General features: G+C 36.4%; 1 protein-coding gene across 7 annotated transcripts in view; it reads right to left on the bottom strand.

Moving 5' to 3' along the window:
* camk2a (calcium/calmodulin-dependent protein kinase II alpha) overlaps window positions 1-17788 on the bottom strand; it is a 135596-nt gene that overhangs the window by 38087 nt on the left and 79721 nt on the right. For all 7 annotated transcript variants that reach the window (XM_037546319.1, XM_037546318.1, XM_037546322.1 and 4 more), the window contains exons 4-6: window positions 15512-15566; window positions 10496-10561; window positions 4520-4592 (exon numbers count right to left, since the gene is read on the bottom strand). In XM_037546319.1, the coding sequence (XP_037402216.1) occupies window positions 4520-4592; window positions 10496-10561; window positions 15512-15566 (194 nt within the window). The remainder of the gene's footprint in view (window positions 1-4519; window positions 4593-10495; window positions 10562-15511; window positions 15567-17788) is intronic.

Raw genomic sequence — 17788 nt, 5'->3', positions numbered from 1 at the left:
ACGTGTGAGGAAGTTCACACCAGAGTTTGGGTTTCTGTAACACTGAATTTCTCCCAGTTGGTTCGGTTGTTTTCACACTGCAGCTGCTAAGGTGTACCAGACTGTATCTGACAGGGAGACGAGCCGTGTTACTCTCACATTCACCTCCACAGCTGCCAAGAACCGACTTCTTTCAACTTTCCCTGGTTTGTTGTAGCCATAGCATAATATCCAGCTCTATCCTTCACGTTACTCTCAGAACAAAACCTTGTATAATTAACATTTTGTCTTTTTTTTTATTTGTTCCACATTACTTCAGAATCTTCACACACACACACACACACACACACACACACACACACACACACACACACATATATATATATTCGCATACGTACGAAGATGATAAAAATGCTGATATGTAAATATTGCCTCACAAATGACTTTATTGTAATAATGACTCAGTATTTTAAATGAAATAAGCTGTGAATTTGGCTACTAGTGGAGTAACTGTATGAGTTGTGTGCAAATTTGATTGTTTTCAAGATGCTTCATGTAACTGTCAAGTTGCATGGAACTTGTTGCAGGCAACTCACAACATGCAACTAGCTGCATGAAAGTTTCACCATGTAAAGCTGCCTAAGGTCTCCCCACATTTTGTTCAGATGTTCAGATATATACAGGATGGAAACTATTCTACCAGCACATACATACAGGATTAGGACTAAAACAAAGAATATATTGAATGTTCAGTTGATGTCCTGCATATATCAGAAATGTTCACTAATATTTAAAGGCAACATATATATAACATATATAACAGAGTCACTTACATTTTGTGTATTTAAGTGGTTGAGATGTAATCAGAGTCAATCAGAGCAGTTTGATGTTCTAGAAAAACTGACCGAGCCAGAGTTCTTCACAGCACTGGTGATAGGAACCAGACATCCACCTCTAAAAGCTCCCTCACAGAAAGTTACTACAGGAAACGGTTATGGATTCACTGCCTGATGACTGAGATGCTTTCCTACTATATTCCATCATCAACGTTCCATAAAAAACTCAGAAGACTCGTGTAGGTTCTCTGATGGTTCTGGATAGTAAATAAAATATCTGTGTTGTAGTCATGACGACCCCTGGTTCCTATCACCACCACTGTAAAGACATCTGAACCATTTCACACCAATCCCACTCTGAACCTCCCTGTTTACATCTCAACCACTGGATCATGAAGGAATTTTGGAAAGTCAATGGAATTCCGATTAAATATCTGGATGCACCACACCTAGAATGCATGTCAAGCACTTGCATGCCAATGGTGCTCCTGCTGGAGGAACCTCAGATCCCCCAAAGTGCTTTACATAAACAATGAAGTGTTTGCTGTTGTTATAGGAGCCACTCTGGAATTCAGCTATGGCTATACAAAATCTGTATTTCCTGTCCAGCTTAAGTGTCCTTGTGGTTTAGATGAGCTAAATTATGAAAATGTGATCAAATATTACTACGTGTTTTCCAAAGGCATCGATAGGTACTCTCCTTAAAGGTACCTAACGGCTTTTAAAGGCCTCGTAATAACCCGGTGTTTTAATAGCAAAAGTGAATTAAACACTATGTGTGCATATTATTAGTTACCTTTTTCTGATCCTAGTTTCTGGCCATAGTCAAGGATCAGAGGAACTTTTCCCTGCTTCTAAAAGATCCAGGGCTGGTGCCAACGTAGCTGCTCTTGGGAGAAACCCAGACTCTTTAGCTCTGCTTTGTTACTGCAGCGAATCACACTGAAGAAAGCTGAAGTTGCATGTCAGGATTTTTTCAGTTCCATGCACGGCGGCCAACTAGAATAGTCAGTGTGGAAAAAATTATATTCCAAATGTATTTATTAAATAGTGTTTTACAATATATAGAAATGGCCAGACAATATTCCTTAAATATATATATTTTTAAACGCATTTACTTACAGATAACTAATTATACATGAACTGAATGAACAGGACTGACTACTGTACTTCATTGAGCTTTACAGTAACCTTGTACGTCTGCAGTAAGACTCACACACACAATGTATTTCAAATAAACAAGATATCAGATCATAACTGCACTTTCACTGCATTACAGCTCACTTTTGCCCTGTTAAAGGTTTATTTGATCAGATTTATATGAAGAATGTTCAATACAAATTCCTTTCTTCAGCGAAGTGTGTTATCCAGGATTTAGGCTGTTTTCCTACATTTCCAAATGGATTTGATAAACATTGATTTACATACATTTATTTTTGTATGGGACATTTCTGTGTGCAATATTTCCACATGCATTTTAAAATAAATGTATTTTAAAATATATTTAGTTCATTTGGCAATATATTCAGTGTGGACTGCACTGTGTTTCAAATTTATAACAATACATGTCCATTTTTTCCATACGGGAATTCGAGGGAAGAACCGTCCGGAAAAGCTGGCATTACAGACCATAGCAGGGAACTAAGAGGCAGTCTACTAAACAAACTTCTCTCTCCCGATTTCCCATCAAGCGGTCACTTCAAAAAACATGTTAGGGCTACAATTTATTTATATTTTAATACAAAACAATCATGTATTTGAACCATTCCACCGTCTTGAGCCTCAATTTAGCAATATTGTTTTTTAAATCAATCATATTAAATTCCAAGCACCACAGAAGAGCTCGTCCCCGCAGTCGTATGTGAAGGCTGAGGCCATATTTTGAAGAAAAATTTTTGTTTCCCTGCATTTTTAACTGCAATAATCTCTACATGACTATGGAATATATACATTAAATGACGAAGAAAACAAATGGTAAATATATTATAAAATATATAATGAAAGTTTTGATCTCCAGGAGTCGAGTCACTGGTGTAACAAAAAAAGCTCTTATTTTGGAATAAAAGTCACGCAGATGACGTCACTCGACCTCCTTTGACCTGCTTTCTGAGGATCTATGAAGAAAAGCTCATGGTGAGTCCACTGCGTCTCTCAGTTCTCAGAGATCTTCTCATTCAGCTCATGATCTCATATGAAGCTTCTAGCTGACGTCACCAGTGCGACCGACTTTATTCTGAGGTCACTGTGAAAAAATAGAAACTCAAACGGATCAAATTCCATATTTCAGTGGACGTTCCCTGATGGACAGCGTGTGGTTTGATGTTCTGTAAAATGCTTTGATCATTAAAAATGTCTCTGGTGTTTCCTTTATTATGAGGATCGGTCACACCAGTGACTCCTATGGAGAGACAGGAAAGATAGGGTGTTTCTGTAGGATGACCCTTAAAGGAAATAAAGGGTCATACAGTGATTATCATCTACACCAGGGTCATTTTGAAGAGTCTCAGCGAATCTGTGGTCCAGCTGTGTTTTTACTTTTATATTTACATTTAACCATGACCAGTGGTCACTGCTTGTTCAAAATATGCCAAAACAACACCTGCAAAAATAATTTACAATAAAACTAATAAAGCTGTTTTATATGACTAGATTAGCTGCAGATCCCTGTGAAACCTCTTTGAATGTCCAGTGAACAGTAGGACTTTAACACCTGCCAATTGGCTTCAACTGGACACCGGGCACCTTTTTCTGTTTTTTGTTTGTTTTGTTTTGTTTTGTTTTTGTGGCGCTGTCCTACAGATCGTTGCTGGGGAGGGGGTGGGCGCACATATTATCCTGCGGTGCATGCTGGGAACTGTAGTGCAGTCCATGATGAAATGGACTAATATTAATAAAAGATGTAAATAATTTTGCAGGCTGAATAGGACTGGTCCACGGGCCTGGCTTGGGATCTACACTGTCATCATGTAAATCATCAGCGGTGTCTAATTACATCTCCCCATCGCCCAGGCCGAGCTCACACCTGACGAAACACCTACAGGCGGACTAAAGAAAAAGAGGGGTAGGAACAGGCAGGTAGGAACAGGCAGGTAGGAACGCAGCCTGAAATGTGTCATAACACACCTGAAGCTAACGCTGAAACAGTGAAACCTCTCTGGAGAGAAACGTTCATCATTTACCAGCAGAGCTGACTGATGGTCTAAGTGACAGCAGAGCTTTTGCCGCATGTAAGAAAAAAATCAGCCGGAATCTCATCAGCCATCGTGATCGATGGTACACCATCACATCCTTCGCTTCCAGTTCAGCGCCAATATTTTACTGCAGATCTACACAAGCTGCAAACCACAGGCTCGCAAATCAGATATGCTCCATCCGTCCATCCATCCATACATCCATCCATCCATCCATCCATCCATCCATCCATCCATCCATCATCGCCAAGCAGAATCAGAGAACAGAGAAAACAGTGGGGTGAGTTTAACGGTTCATTCACCACATGATCCTCACTACAGAGCAAAACCACGGAGACGAGTATCAACCACTTTATAATAAGACGTTTCACCAACTAACAGCGCTTACTGCACACGTGTAAGAGCAGATGGAGCTCTGAGTAATGGAGTTAAAGCTGGGCTGTAAGCAGAGTGCAGCCTTTGACCTGCGCTGGTCTGTTGTCCCTGCTGGTCAGTGTTTATATGCAGACGTACCTTTAAGTCTCTGTGAACGACGCCCATCTGATGACAGTGCAGTACCGCCTCCAGAATCTGCTGAATACAGTGACTGTAAACACACAACACACAGATTCAGTAAGGAGCTTCTGTAAGATTCAGTTATATATGATAAACTAGCTTCATTTTCTAAGACTCTTTCAATGACTGGATAAAGAAAATGTCTATTATTATATATATAGTGTTATTATTATTATTATTATTATTAATAGGAGTATTATTAGTATTTTTATTAAATGTGATACTGTAATTGTTATTTATTATTTCATCCTATTTTATTGCATTTTTGGCATTAATTCTAATTCTTTATGTTTTTAATGAACATTGATTGAAATATTTTTTAAAATCAGTAATAAACAATCATTTTCATAACCAGCAGAGCCGAGTAATGTTAAAACTTTTTCAATATGGATACTGATACTTTGACTTCTTCGTCTTGGCTGTAAGTATGTCTCAGTATCTGCTGACGCACTAGTAAAGGCTAGAAATATAAATGAATACGCTCTGCTTTAAGCTTCAGCTCAGCTATAGCCGCTTTTCTCGCATCTCTGGCAGGAAACTTCCCTGCAAAAAGTGGAAAAATGTCTTGGAAAACGCCTCTAAACGTTCGAGCTCGTATGAGGACGAAGTCGCTTCTCACTCACCAGCTTCTTCCCGGTCCACCTTAAGTGGTGCCTGAGGTGCTAGAATGGACCTGCTGCACTATTTAAGGTGGAACGGGGAAATTTGAGAAGTTGGAGAATGACAATCAGACTTCAGCTTCGTGACTTTTTAGTGTTTGTCAATTTCTCTTCGCAGATTAAGTGGATCAGGAAACCAGCTGGAATGATTATAAATGCAAATCCATCCATTCATCTCCAAATGATCTGAGAACAAAAGTATTAAAAAAGTATCAGAAGTGAAAATACAGCCTTAGCAAAAAGGGTTCTATACAGTACCCAAATAGGGCTTTTTGGCATGTAACAGTACTGGAACTCTTTTTCAAAAAAGGTTCTATGTACAACCGTGTACAGCACATCCTCCTCTATTCTGAAGAACCCGTTCACAATAATATAATAAAATAAATAATATTTATAACAGGGTTATAAATGTCGTTAGTTTAAGGTCCCTTGTTTTAATTGAATCTTACTTATTTCCATGAATACCGGCAAAAGCTGTTTATGAAGACATTAGTACCCATAAAAAAGCTGTAGACTGACCCCAGATCAGTGTTCTTACTGTAGAGTTTGGGTTCTATATAGAATCATAAACACTTGAAGAACCATTTGTATGCTTGTATCCTTTTGAAAAGGGTTCTGTATACCACCAAAAAGGGTTCTTCTATTGTTACAGACTTGGCATCATAACAATAGCAGAACTCTTTTTGGTGCTATATAGAACCCTTCTCAAAAAGGTTCTGTATACAACCATCTATAGCACTCTGCAATCTGCAATCTGAAGAACACTTTCATGTGTTTATGAGTGTTTACGGTTCTGTACAGAATCATTTTCTGTACTAAAGAACCCTTGAAGAACCATACTTTTTAAAAGTATACTGTGGCCTCTGCCTTAATAAGCCCAGAATCATATTTATAACAGTGTTATGAATGTCGTTGGTTTAAGGTCCCTTGTGTTAATTGAATCTTAAATATTTCCATGAATACTGGCATAATAAGCTGAATAAGCTGTTCATGAAGACCTTAGTACCCATAAAAAAGCTGTAGACTGACCCCAGATCAGTGTTCTTTCTGTAAGGAGTTTGGGTTCTATATAGAACCATAAACACTCAAAGAACCATTTGTATGCTTAAATGGCTCTCTGCATGGCAAAATCGTTCTTCAGACTGATGAAGAATGTGTTGTAGATGGTTCTATATAGAACCTTTTTGAAAAGGGTTCCTCTATTGTTATAGGATTGACATCGTAACAATAGTAGACCTGTTTGGTGTTATAAAGAACCCTAAAAGGTTCTATAAAGAGCCATCTACAGCACTCTGTGAATGGCAATTTGAAGGACTTATATTTTTATGAATGTTTATGATTCTGTACAGAATCATTTTTGTTATTAAAGAACCTTTGAAGAACCCTTTTTTAAAAGTATATAAGTATATGAAAAGTATATAAGCCCAGTTCATTCGGAATAATATTTATAACAGTGTTATGAATGTCGATCACTTTAGTCTAAGGCCCTTTCGGGAACTCTTTACTGTAGGGTGCTGTTCATAAGGCTACATGACACCTACATGAGGTTGTCATTATAACTGACATAACCCTACATGAGTGTTTATAAATGCTTGTTAGAACAGACGTCATTTGTCATAAAGGCTACTTTAGCTGACTTTGGTCAAAATTGGTAAATGCAACCTTTATATAGTCCAGAACGCTGCAGCCAGAGTCTCACAAGAACCATGTCTAAGTTTGACCATATCAGCCCAGTTCTATCAGCCCTGCACTGGTTACCCGTTAAATTGGTTATAAAATCCTATTACTGACCTATAAAGCTCTAAACGGGCTCGCCCCTCAGAACCTGAGTGACCTTCTCTCCCACTATGAACCATCACGCCTACTTAGATCACAAGGTGCTGCTCACTACTGGTACCTAGAACTATTAAAGCTCCATCAGGGGGGAGAGCTTTCTCATACAAAGCCCCCCAGCTCTGGAATAATCTTCCTGTTAATGTTCGGGACTCAGACTCAGCCTCAGTCTTTAAGTCTAGGCTAAAAACTTACTTGTACAGTCAAGCATTTGGTGATTAGTCTCCCTGTCAGGTCTAGACCTGCTGGAGTCTCTGCTGCTCTGTTATACTGTAATCTGTGGTCAGCCACTCTTTACAGAACTGACTCTGTGTGTTTTCCTTTCTTTGCCGAGTTGATCAGCTGCCCATCCTGTGCGTCTGATGCTGCTGCCTCTTCTGCCTTGATCGGGTGCCACTGCTCGCCAGCCTTCTGGACCGGCTTGATCACCACTGAGCTTCTTGATGTACAGCATCACTGCTGCTGCCACTAATCATAAACTGATCTAATTAACCAGTGCCCACCTGTTTTTCCCACTTGTACTATAATACTTTAATACTTTATACTAACAATGTTTGCTATCTGGTGCCGACCAGAGGATTATGGGTTCCCCTCCTGAGTCGTGGCTCCTCTCAAGGTTTCTTGGTAACACTTTATTTGAAGGCTACCTACATAAGGACTTCATGACGCATTCATAAGCACTGAATAATGTCTTTATGAAGCACTACTTGAACATTTATTAAGTTCTCGCAACCTGACATAAGATGTTTTATGAAATAAATGACATTGTACTGATATAATAAGAATAAACGTTGAACATTTTTACAGCACTAAACATTTAAAACACTACATAACTATTTATGTCAGCATTCTTAAGACAACATTGTATTAATATCAGGTGAAACATGCCTGGAAACCACCTCCTCTTCCTGTTTAGTGCTGTAAATATGTTCAACGTTTATTCTTATTATATCAGTACAATGTCATTTATTTCATAAAACATCTTATGTCAGGTTGCGAGAACTTAATAAATGTTCAAGTAGTGCTTCATAAACACATTATTCAGTGCTTATGAATGCGTCATGAAGCCGTTATGTATGTAGCCTTCAAATAAAGTGTTACCGGTTTCTTCCTCCTGCTCTTAGGGAGATTTTCCTTGCCGCTGTCGCCACTGGCGACGCTCATGGTCGTGGGGGCTCGGACCCGGACTTTCTTTTCTTTTTCTTTCTGTAAAGCTGCTTTGTCAGCTGTTGTAAAAAGCGCTAGATAAATAAACTTTGCTTGCTATAGCAAACGACGCTTATAGAACAAGCATTTATAAACAGTTATGTAGGGTTATGTCAGTTGTCATGACAAGCTTATGTAGGCTTAGGTTGCCTTATGTGCAAGATGCTACAGTAAAGTGTTACTACCCTTTCTGTTTAATCTAATCTAATTTATTTTAATGAATACTGGCATCAGCTGTTCATGCATACTCAAGAACCCAAAGCTCATGCATGTGTTATCAGGTCCCTGTGTTGGTTGACTTCACCTAAAAGTGCCATAGAGCCGGTCAGTAAATTAGACAGCTGACCTGTTGGTCAGTAAGCAGGTCTTTCTGTATGTTTAACTAATGTGAACATGGGCACGCTGGTCAAACGGAGATCAGGGTAATTAAGCGAGACAGCGGCGGCGAGTCGTGTCGGTGAGGGGCAGATATAAATAGCCGCAGCGCTCGGTGTAAACTGATTAGAGAGTCTCTGCACACTTGGGGGTCCCGACCTTGTCCGATTGCCTTCAATGGCTAGCTTTAATACCCCTTCATTTACACCGAGCAGATCAATGGCTTTAAGTCCGCGCTATTAGTCGCTCTGCCAGTAAACAAACTGCAGCTTTTATCTGTTTATTTATTTATTGATTAGCTGGACATGATGACAAATGACCTCCATTTAAATTTCACTCTCAGGGTTTAAACAGGGTTGAGTCAGCGGAACGCCTCGCCATGAGTAATGTTTGATTTTCAGTTAAAGTCAGTTAAAAAAAGTGCTTTTGACTTAAAACAACCTGAAAAGATTCCAACAGAAATAATAACAACACATCCTAGTCTGTCATAAAGCAGGTCTGTGCTGATGCTTCGTGTCTATTTATCTCCAGTGGTCAGCTTCACGTTCCCAGAGTAGCCCTGTCATTAACATTGGTACAAATATTTACACGTTATACTGTTTTCCTGTAAATAAACCTGAGCTTTAATAAGGTCCCATGATGTATGAACAACAGGCAGAGGCTACAACTACAGAGGCTGGTATATATGATATATACTCTCGCTGGTGTGTATTCACAAAGCTTTTCAGAGTGGAAGTGCTGATCTAGGATCAGATTCAGAAGCTTCAGGAATAAGGGCCATTGACTGTATATATGATATATATGACAACATATACACTCATTGACTGAATTTGATATATATGATCATATAAACACTTATTGACCCTATTTATGATATTTATAATAATATATACACTTATTGACTGTATATAAGACATATGATATATACACTCTGACTGCATATATTATATATATGATATATACACTAATTGACTGTGTGTTTGATACATATGATAAATACACTCGGACTGTATATATGATATTCATGATATATACACTCACTGACTGTTTATATAATATGTACACTAATTGATTGTATGTATGGTATATATGATAAATACACTCTCATGGATTGTATAAATTATATATAATACACTCATTATTTGTATATATGATATATATGATATATACACTAATTGACTGTGTGTTTGATATATATGATAAATACACTCTGTCTGTATATATAATATTCATGATATATACACTCACTGACTGTTTATATAATATGTACACTAATTGACTGTATGTATGGTATATATGATAAATACACTCGTTGTTTGGAACACACAGACACTGTTGCTCTTGCTGGATGCTGGTGATGAAAATTGGAATTTGGTCTTTACAAAATTACAAGATTACAAGATTTTCATGCTCAGGTTCTGTCATCAAATTATTTCTGAATTATTGAATATGTCTTGCTTTATCAATGGGAAAAAAAACAGGAAAACTTTCTTTAGGAACAAATTTGAGCAAATACGACAATTAATCACAATTTACAACACAAAATCCTTTGATTAATCACAATGATGTTAATCATTTGATTGCCCTCATTACTCTCTTGCTACTTTTTATAGAGAAATGCAGCTCAGTGTGCGAACAGACGAAGCTCAAAAAAGACAGAAAGTAACTGAAAGCTGAGTTTAACAAATAGGTTTAGGGTTGATTTTTATGCTGTCAGCAGACGGAGGCAGACGCTTCCAAGCCGTCTGTGGAGCATAAAAACAAGGATGCTCCTCTACTTTTCCTCTGTTTTACGGCAGAAATGTCCAGAGTTACCACTGCGACTGTATGTGTGTGTGTGTGTGTGTGTGTGTGTACTTGCCTGGCATCTGCCTCACTGTAATATTCTCTGGCGACAATGTCCTCAAAAAGTTCACCACCCGTCACTCTGGAAGAAACAGTAGATCAGTCCAACAACTCGAGAGTTAAAGTGATCACATCACAGTTCAACCAACACATCAGAGTCCATCAGCCTCATTCAATCAGACAAGACACATTTGGTGTCTGAAGTTTGCTTCTTTAGCTTAGCACTGAGAGGCTAATGTACAAGCCCATTTTCAAAGAAGTTGGAAAGAAGTGCAAATCAAAAATAGTACAAAGACAACACATCAAATGTTGAAACTGAGAAATTGTATTTTTTTTATATATATGCCCATTTTGGCAACAGGTCTGTAACATGATTGGCCATAAACAGCATTTCAGAGAGTCTTCCAGAAGTAAAAATGCAACAATTCAAGAATAACATTACTTAATGTAAAATAGCAAAGAACTTGAGGATTTCATCATCCATTATACATAATAGCCTTAAGAGGTTTAGACAATCCCAAGAAATCTCTGCATGTGAGGTATACGGCTGAAAATTAGTATTGTATGGCTGTGATCTTCAGGCCCTCAGGCAGCACTGCATTAAAAACAGACATGATTCTTTAGTGGAAATCACTGCATGGGTTCAGTAAGACTTCCAAAAACTACTCTCTGTTAACACAGTTCACCACGGCATCCACATATGCAAAGAAGAAACCAAATATAAACAGGACTCAGAAACGCTGTCACCTTCTCTGGGCCCAAGCTCATTTAAGATAGACTGAGGTGAACTGGAAAAGTGTCCTGTGGTCTGACCTTTATAATTTTCTTTTGGAAATTATACGTCCGACAGGCTAAAGAGGAGAGCAATCATCTGGCTTGTTATTAGGTCACTGTTCAAATGCCAGCATCCATGATGGTATGGGGGCATTAGTGCACATGACATGGGTGATGTGCACACCTGTGAAGGCACCATTAATGATGAACGATATATAAAGGTTTTGGAGCAACATGTGCTGCCATCCAGACGACGTCTTTTTCAGGGGAGGCCTTGCTTATGCCAGCAAGACAATGTCAATTCACATTCTGCATGTATTACAACAGCATGGCTCTGTAGTGAAAGAGTTTAGGTGCTAAACTGACCTGCCTGCACTCCAGACCTTTCAAAACTACAGCAGCATCTCCTCAGTTCCCAAACACTTACAGAGTGTTGTTAAAAGAAGAGGTGATGAAACACAACGGTAAACACGACACTGTCCCAACATTTTTGGAAAGTGTTGCTGCCGTCAAAGTCAAAATGGGCAATTCTCTTTTTTTCAGAATGGAAATTCCAACTCAGTTCCAACATTTGATACGTTGTCTTTGTACTATAGTTTGAATGATTTACACATCACTGTATTCTGTTTTCGTGTACCATTTGCACAGCATTCCAACTTTTTTGGAAGTGGGGCTGTAGCTGACAAGTAATGGAATCTTATACCCCACCAATTAGAATGTCTAATTAATCACACACACAGTGGCTAAATAATCTCTAATAGACATGATTATGTGATTTTTGATACTGTGATGTACATGGATTAAAGTAAGGTAAAGTTTATTTATATAACACATACATACATATATATATATATATATATATATATATATATATATATATATACACACAAAGGCAATTCAATATGCTTTACATAAATAAAAGCAAAATGGAAGATCAAAAAGAAAAATAAACACAATCTGCTTAAGAGTGAAAAAATAACAAAATATAAAGAATAAAGTGACAACAGCTTAAAGCAAAATTTTTGCATAAAAAAAATATTGCTGTTTCTAGAAAAGTCTTAAACCTGGGCTTAAAACATGTTTAGAGCACATCTAGTATCTTCTGCCAGTTTGTTCCATACTTTTGCAGTGGAGCATAAACTTCCATTAGCTGTTTTACGCACAGTCTTCAGTTGGAGTTCAATGAGCTTCATGTACTTTCCAAAAGATCAGCTAATAAATAGATGGAAGGATGTTTTACGGCCAATTAAGAGCAGCACTTAATATGGTGATATTTTACAGTTAAACCAGGAGTCCCCAGCCTTTAACAACAGGACAGTAATCCAGCAGGGAGGGAGCCGTGATGTACATTTAGCCTGTGTTCTGATATTATCAAGGAAAGTTTAGCCTCCATGTGGTGATCTAGATTAGAGTTTTCTGAACATTCCATTTTAAAATGTTTGGGAAAATTGAATTTTCTGAACATTTCATTTTGAAATGTTGAGTAGATATGAATATTCTGAGCATTCCATTTTGGAATGTTGTGGAAAGTAGAATTTTCTGAATATTCCTTTTAGGAATGTTGGGGAGATTCGAGCTTTCTGAACATTCCCTTTTTGAATGTTGTGGAAAATCAATTTTCTGAACATTCCATTTTTGAATGTTGAGGAGACTAGCTTTCTGAACATTCCGTTTTGGAATGTGGAAAATTAAAGTTTCTGCACATTCCATTATACAATGTTGTGAAAAATGAATTTTTCTGAACATTCCAATTTGGATTTTTGTGGAAAATCGAATTTTCTAAACATTTTGAAATCATTCCATTTTGGAATGTTAAGTAGATTCAAATTGTCTGAACATTCCATTTTGGAATGTTGATTAGATTCAAGTTTTGTGAACATTTCATTTTAGAATGTTGAGATTTGAACTTTATGAACATTCCATTTTTGAATTTTGAGGAGACTAGCTTTCTGAACATTCCATTTTGCAATGTGGAAAATTAAAGTTTCTGCACATTCCATTATAGAATGTTGTGGAAAATCAATTTTTCTGAACATTCCAATTTGGATTTTTGTGGAAAATCTAATTTTCTAAACATTTTGAAATCATTCCATTTTGGAAGGTCAAGTAGATTCAAATTTTCTGAACATTCCATTTTAGACTGTTGTGGAAAATAGTTTTCTGAACATTACATTTTGGAATGTTGAGTAGATTTGAATTTTTTGAGCATTCAATTATATAATGTTGTGGAAAATGTAGTTTTCTGAACCTTCCATTCACAGCCTCATTTACCAGCTCCTATCTGAACTCCACACACAGTGGATCTGTATTACTGTCACTGTCACAATAAATCCTTAGTCTCCATTTCAGTTTTTTTACCTTTGTGCAGTGTTTGGAAATGCCAGCTTTACATTGAGTTGAATGTAGTGCGAAAATTTCTAGTTAGTTTTTTCCTCCTCCTGTAAAGTTACCATTTTGGAGTTACAAAGTTTCGTCGCCACAGCAACTATATTTTTAGCACAGCTGTCATCTTATTTTCAATTCCATGATGCTTTTTTTTCCTTGGTTTCCTTTTCATTCTTGTTTTTCGTGTCTGCAGCTCCAGTAAAAACATTTGTTAATGTTGTCAGTTTCATTGTTTCTCCAGCTGTCGGCTGAAAGCAGCCAGTAGCAAATTCCTACATGCATGTATGGCCATACTGGGACATGAGGCGGACGAAAGTGACACAATTAGCTTATGAACATTTTAAAGCAAGAATTAAGCTTTAAATAAAGAATACTTTAATAATAATATTAATTACATTAGTAGACAGAATAGTGGATTGCAGCAGATAGGCCCCCACTGCTGTATTACTGTGGCCTGGTATCACTGACCCACAGCCCAGCGGTCAAGAGCCTCTGAGTTAAAGCATCTAATCCAGCAGTGCTGCACCACAGCTCAGACGAAAACATCGTAAATCATCACAAACACTTTAATCCAATCACTCTGACACAGGAACTCTTACAGCCACTAATTCATTGTGACAGTTCATGTCTTATTTATTTAAGGCTGATTTCACTGATTAAAAACTGAAGTTTATCTTGTGCTTTGTGAATATAGTTTTATCTATAGTTATGATCTACATGCTTACTTGGTAATAAAATATTGACCACAAAAAATGAAAAATTATAAACTAGCTGCCTTAAATTTAGATTAAATTAAACAAATATAATACAGTAAAATAATACAGTAACCATGGAAGTACAGAGAGGCCATGAGCTAATTATAATTGCCTGGATTGTTATCTTGAGATCACAACTTAACTGTCTTGTGATGTCAAGATAACAAAGTTGTTGTCTTAAGGTCATCTTTTTGTGATCTTGAGATTACTATCTAATTATCATATGATTTTGAGATAACGAGTTGTTATCTTGAGATTACAAGATAATTACGTTTTGACCTCAAGAAAACAACGTTGTTATTATGAGATCGTGACTTATCATCTTGCGATCTACAGAAAACAAAAGTTGTTATTATGAGATCACAAGATAATTTAGTTGTGATCTTAAGATAACAACTGCCTTGTGATCTCAAGACGGCACATGACATATATATAGAACTCATGGTTCTCAATAGAACCTTTCCGTTTACCAAAGAACCCTTTCTCTGCAGATCTACAGGGACTTTTAGTTTCTATCAGTATCTGAGCTCAGGACCGTCTTTCTCTCTAACCTACTGGTAACTAGCAAAGATCCTTTCTCTAGACAGATGAAGCGCTTCTTGTAAGTCGCTCTGGATAAGAGCGTCTGCTAAATGCTGTGAATGTGAATGTAAATCTAGCACCAGTGAAACATTCAGGTTCAAGCTGTGTTGTCAGGATTCTGCAGTGATTTTGCTGATTACTTTGTCATTTTATTATAATTACGAGGTCATTTTCTTTAGAAAGTCAATATTTTTTCTGTACAATTCTCTTCACATGGTAATAAGTGTTAGATCTCTGAACTACGACTCGGTGTAAGGATGTAACACGTATTCTGCACAAAATTGTCATCAACAAATTGAAATTCTAACTCTAAACCAAGGCTGATTTCAGTTTACTGGTAAAATGTTCAGCCCAGTGTTAACTTTCTATTCTGTCTTCAACAAACTCAGAATAACCGGCCCAGTTACTAACTTCTTCCTTTTTGTTTTTTCCGATCGTGTCATGCCTTTTCAATGTGTTAACTGTTGTCACCTTATAATTATTAAAAAAAGAAAGAAAGAAGTTGAGATGAAATGATCTGAAGCACATTCACTTACAGGTCAAAGATCAGGTAATGATGCCCCTCCTCTGAGATGCTGTCATGTAGGCGCACTGGAACAGAGATATTAGAGGTAATGAGTGTCCGTGAAACAGCAGCTCATATTCCAAACTCATAATTATCTCAATTATCTCCAGTCATCAGCAGAACAGGCCGCTCCAGCGCTCCTCCCTCACTGCCAGCAGGCTTTTCACTTCCACTGCCAGAGAACAATGGCAGTAAATCCCTGCAGCTCGTTCGAACGGCCGCGGTGACGCTGAGACATCTGCGGCCAAATTACCGGAAACACCCGGCAGACGCAGCGAGGTTCTAAAAACATTTCAGATGCTGGACAAACATCTCAACGGATCATTAACTTTAACTCAGTTAATCTGCAGTAAAATAGATCGTCATCCAGATATGGAGATCACCATCACTCAGCCTGCACACTTCAGAAAATCATACACAAAAAACACAAACAATAAAATGAGGTTAATGTGGGAAAATTAAGAAAGAAAATTAACCACTATGAATTATCCTATAAATACTATGAATTATCCAGTAAATACTATGAATTATCCTATAAATACTATAAATTATCCAGTAAATACTATGAATTATCCTATAAATACTATAAATTATCCAATAACCACTATGAATTATCCTATAAATACTATGAATTATCCAGTAACCACTATGAATTATCCTATAAATACTATGAATTATCCAATAACCACTATGAATTATCCTATAAATACTATGAATTATCCAGTACCCACTATGAATTATCCAGTAAATACTATGAATTATCCAGTAAATACTATGAATTATCCAATAACCACTATGAATTCTATAAATACTATGAATTATCCAATAACCACTATGAATTCTATAAATACTATGAATTATCCAGTAACCTCTATGAATTATCTTATAAATACTATGAATTATCCAATAACCACTATGAATTATCCTATAAATACTATGAATTATCCAGTAAATACTATGAATTATCCTATAATTGCTATGAATTATCCAGTAACCACTATGAATTATCCTATAAATACTATAAATTATCCAGTACCCACTATGAATTATCCAGTAAATACTATGAATTATCCAATAACCACTATGAATTCTTTAAATACTATGAATTATCCAATAACCACTATGAATTCTATAAATACTATGAATTGTCCAGTAACCACTATGAATTATCCTATAAATACTATGAATTATCCAATAACCACTATGAATTATCCTATAAATACTATGAATTATCCAATAACCACTATGAATTCTATAAATACTATGAATTATCCAGTAACCACTATGAATTATCCTATAAATACTATGAATTATCCAGCACCCACTATGAATTATCCTATAAATACTATGAATTATCCAATAACCACTATGAATTATCCCATAAATACTATGAATTATCCAGTAACCACTATGAATTATCCAATATATACTATGAATTATGTAGAATCTACAATTAGTTATTCAGTGTCTATTGAATATGAGTCTAATTTCTATAAATGATTCAGTCATCGCTATAGATTTGTTACCACTTTGAATTATTAAGTATCTATAATATATTACTCAGTATCCACTATGAGTTATATTACCCAGTATCTCCAATAAATTATTCAGCGACTATGAAGAATTATTCAGTAATCACTATAAATTATTCATCATCTACAATTAATTTTTTGTATCTACTATGAGTTATTTAGTAATCAGTATGAATTATTCAGGATCTATTATGAATTATGTCATATTTGCTATTAATTATTCAATATCTACCATGTGTTATTTAGTAATCACTATGAATTCTCCAGTATTTACTATGAATTATTCAGTAACTACTATGAATTATACAGTAACCAATATGATTTATTCAGTATTATCTAGTATCTCATTTACATTTATATTAACAGCATTAAGCATACATTCTTTTCCAGAGCGACTTACAGGAAGTGCTTTGTCTTTTTAGTGAAAGTATCTTTGCTAGTTGCCAGTCGGTTAGAGAGACAGTCCTGAGCTCAGATACTGCTAGAAACAAAGTCACTGTTCACACCAAGAGAAAAGGAGCAGAGTTGAGCACATTAATTATTAAATAACTATTAACTAATTATCTCAGATTAATTATTATATAAATATAACTAGTATGAATTATGCAGTATCTACTATGAATTATTCAGTACATGTACTGTATTATTCAATAACCACTATGAATTATTCAGCAACTCATATGAATTATCCAGCACACACTATGAATAGTCCAGTA

The sequence above is a fragment of the Pygocentrus nattereri genome, chromosome 16 (genome assembly GCF_015220715.1).
Source record: "Pygocentrus nattereri isolate fPygNat1 chromosome 16, fPygNat1.pri, whole genome shotgun sequence".
NCBI classification, from domain to species: Eukaryota; Metazoa; Chordata; class Actinopteri; order Characiformes; family Serrasalmidae; genus Pygocentrus; species Pygocentrus nattereri.
The sequence above is the reverse complement of the archived record's forward strand: the minus strand, read 5'-3'. Positions and strand labels throughout refer to the sequence as shown.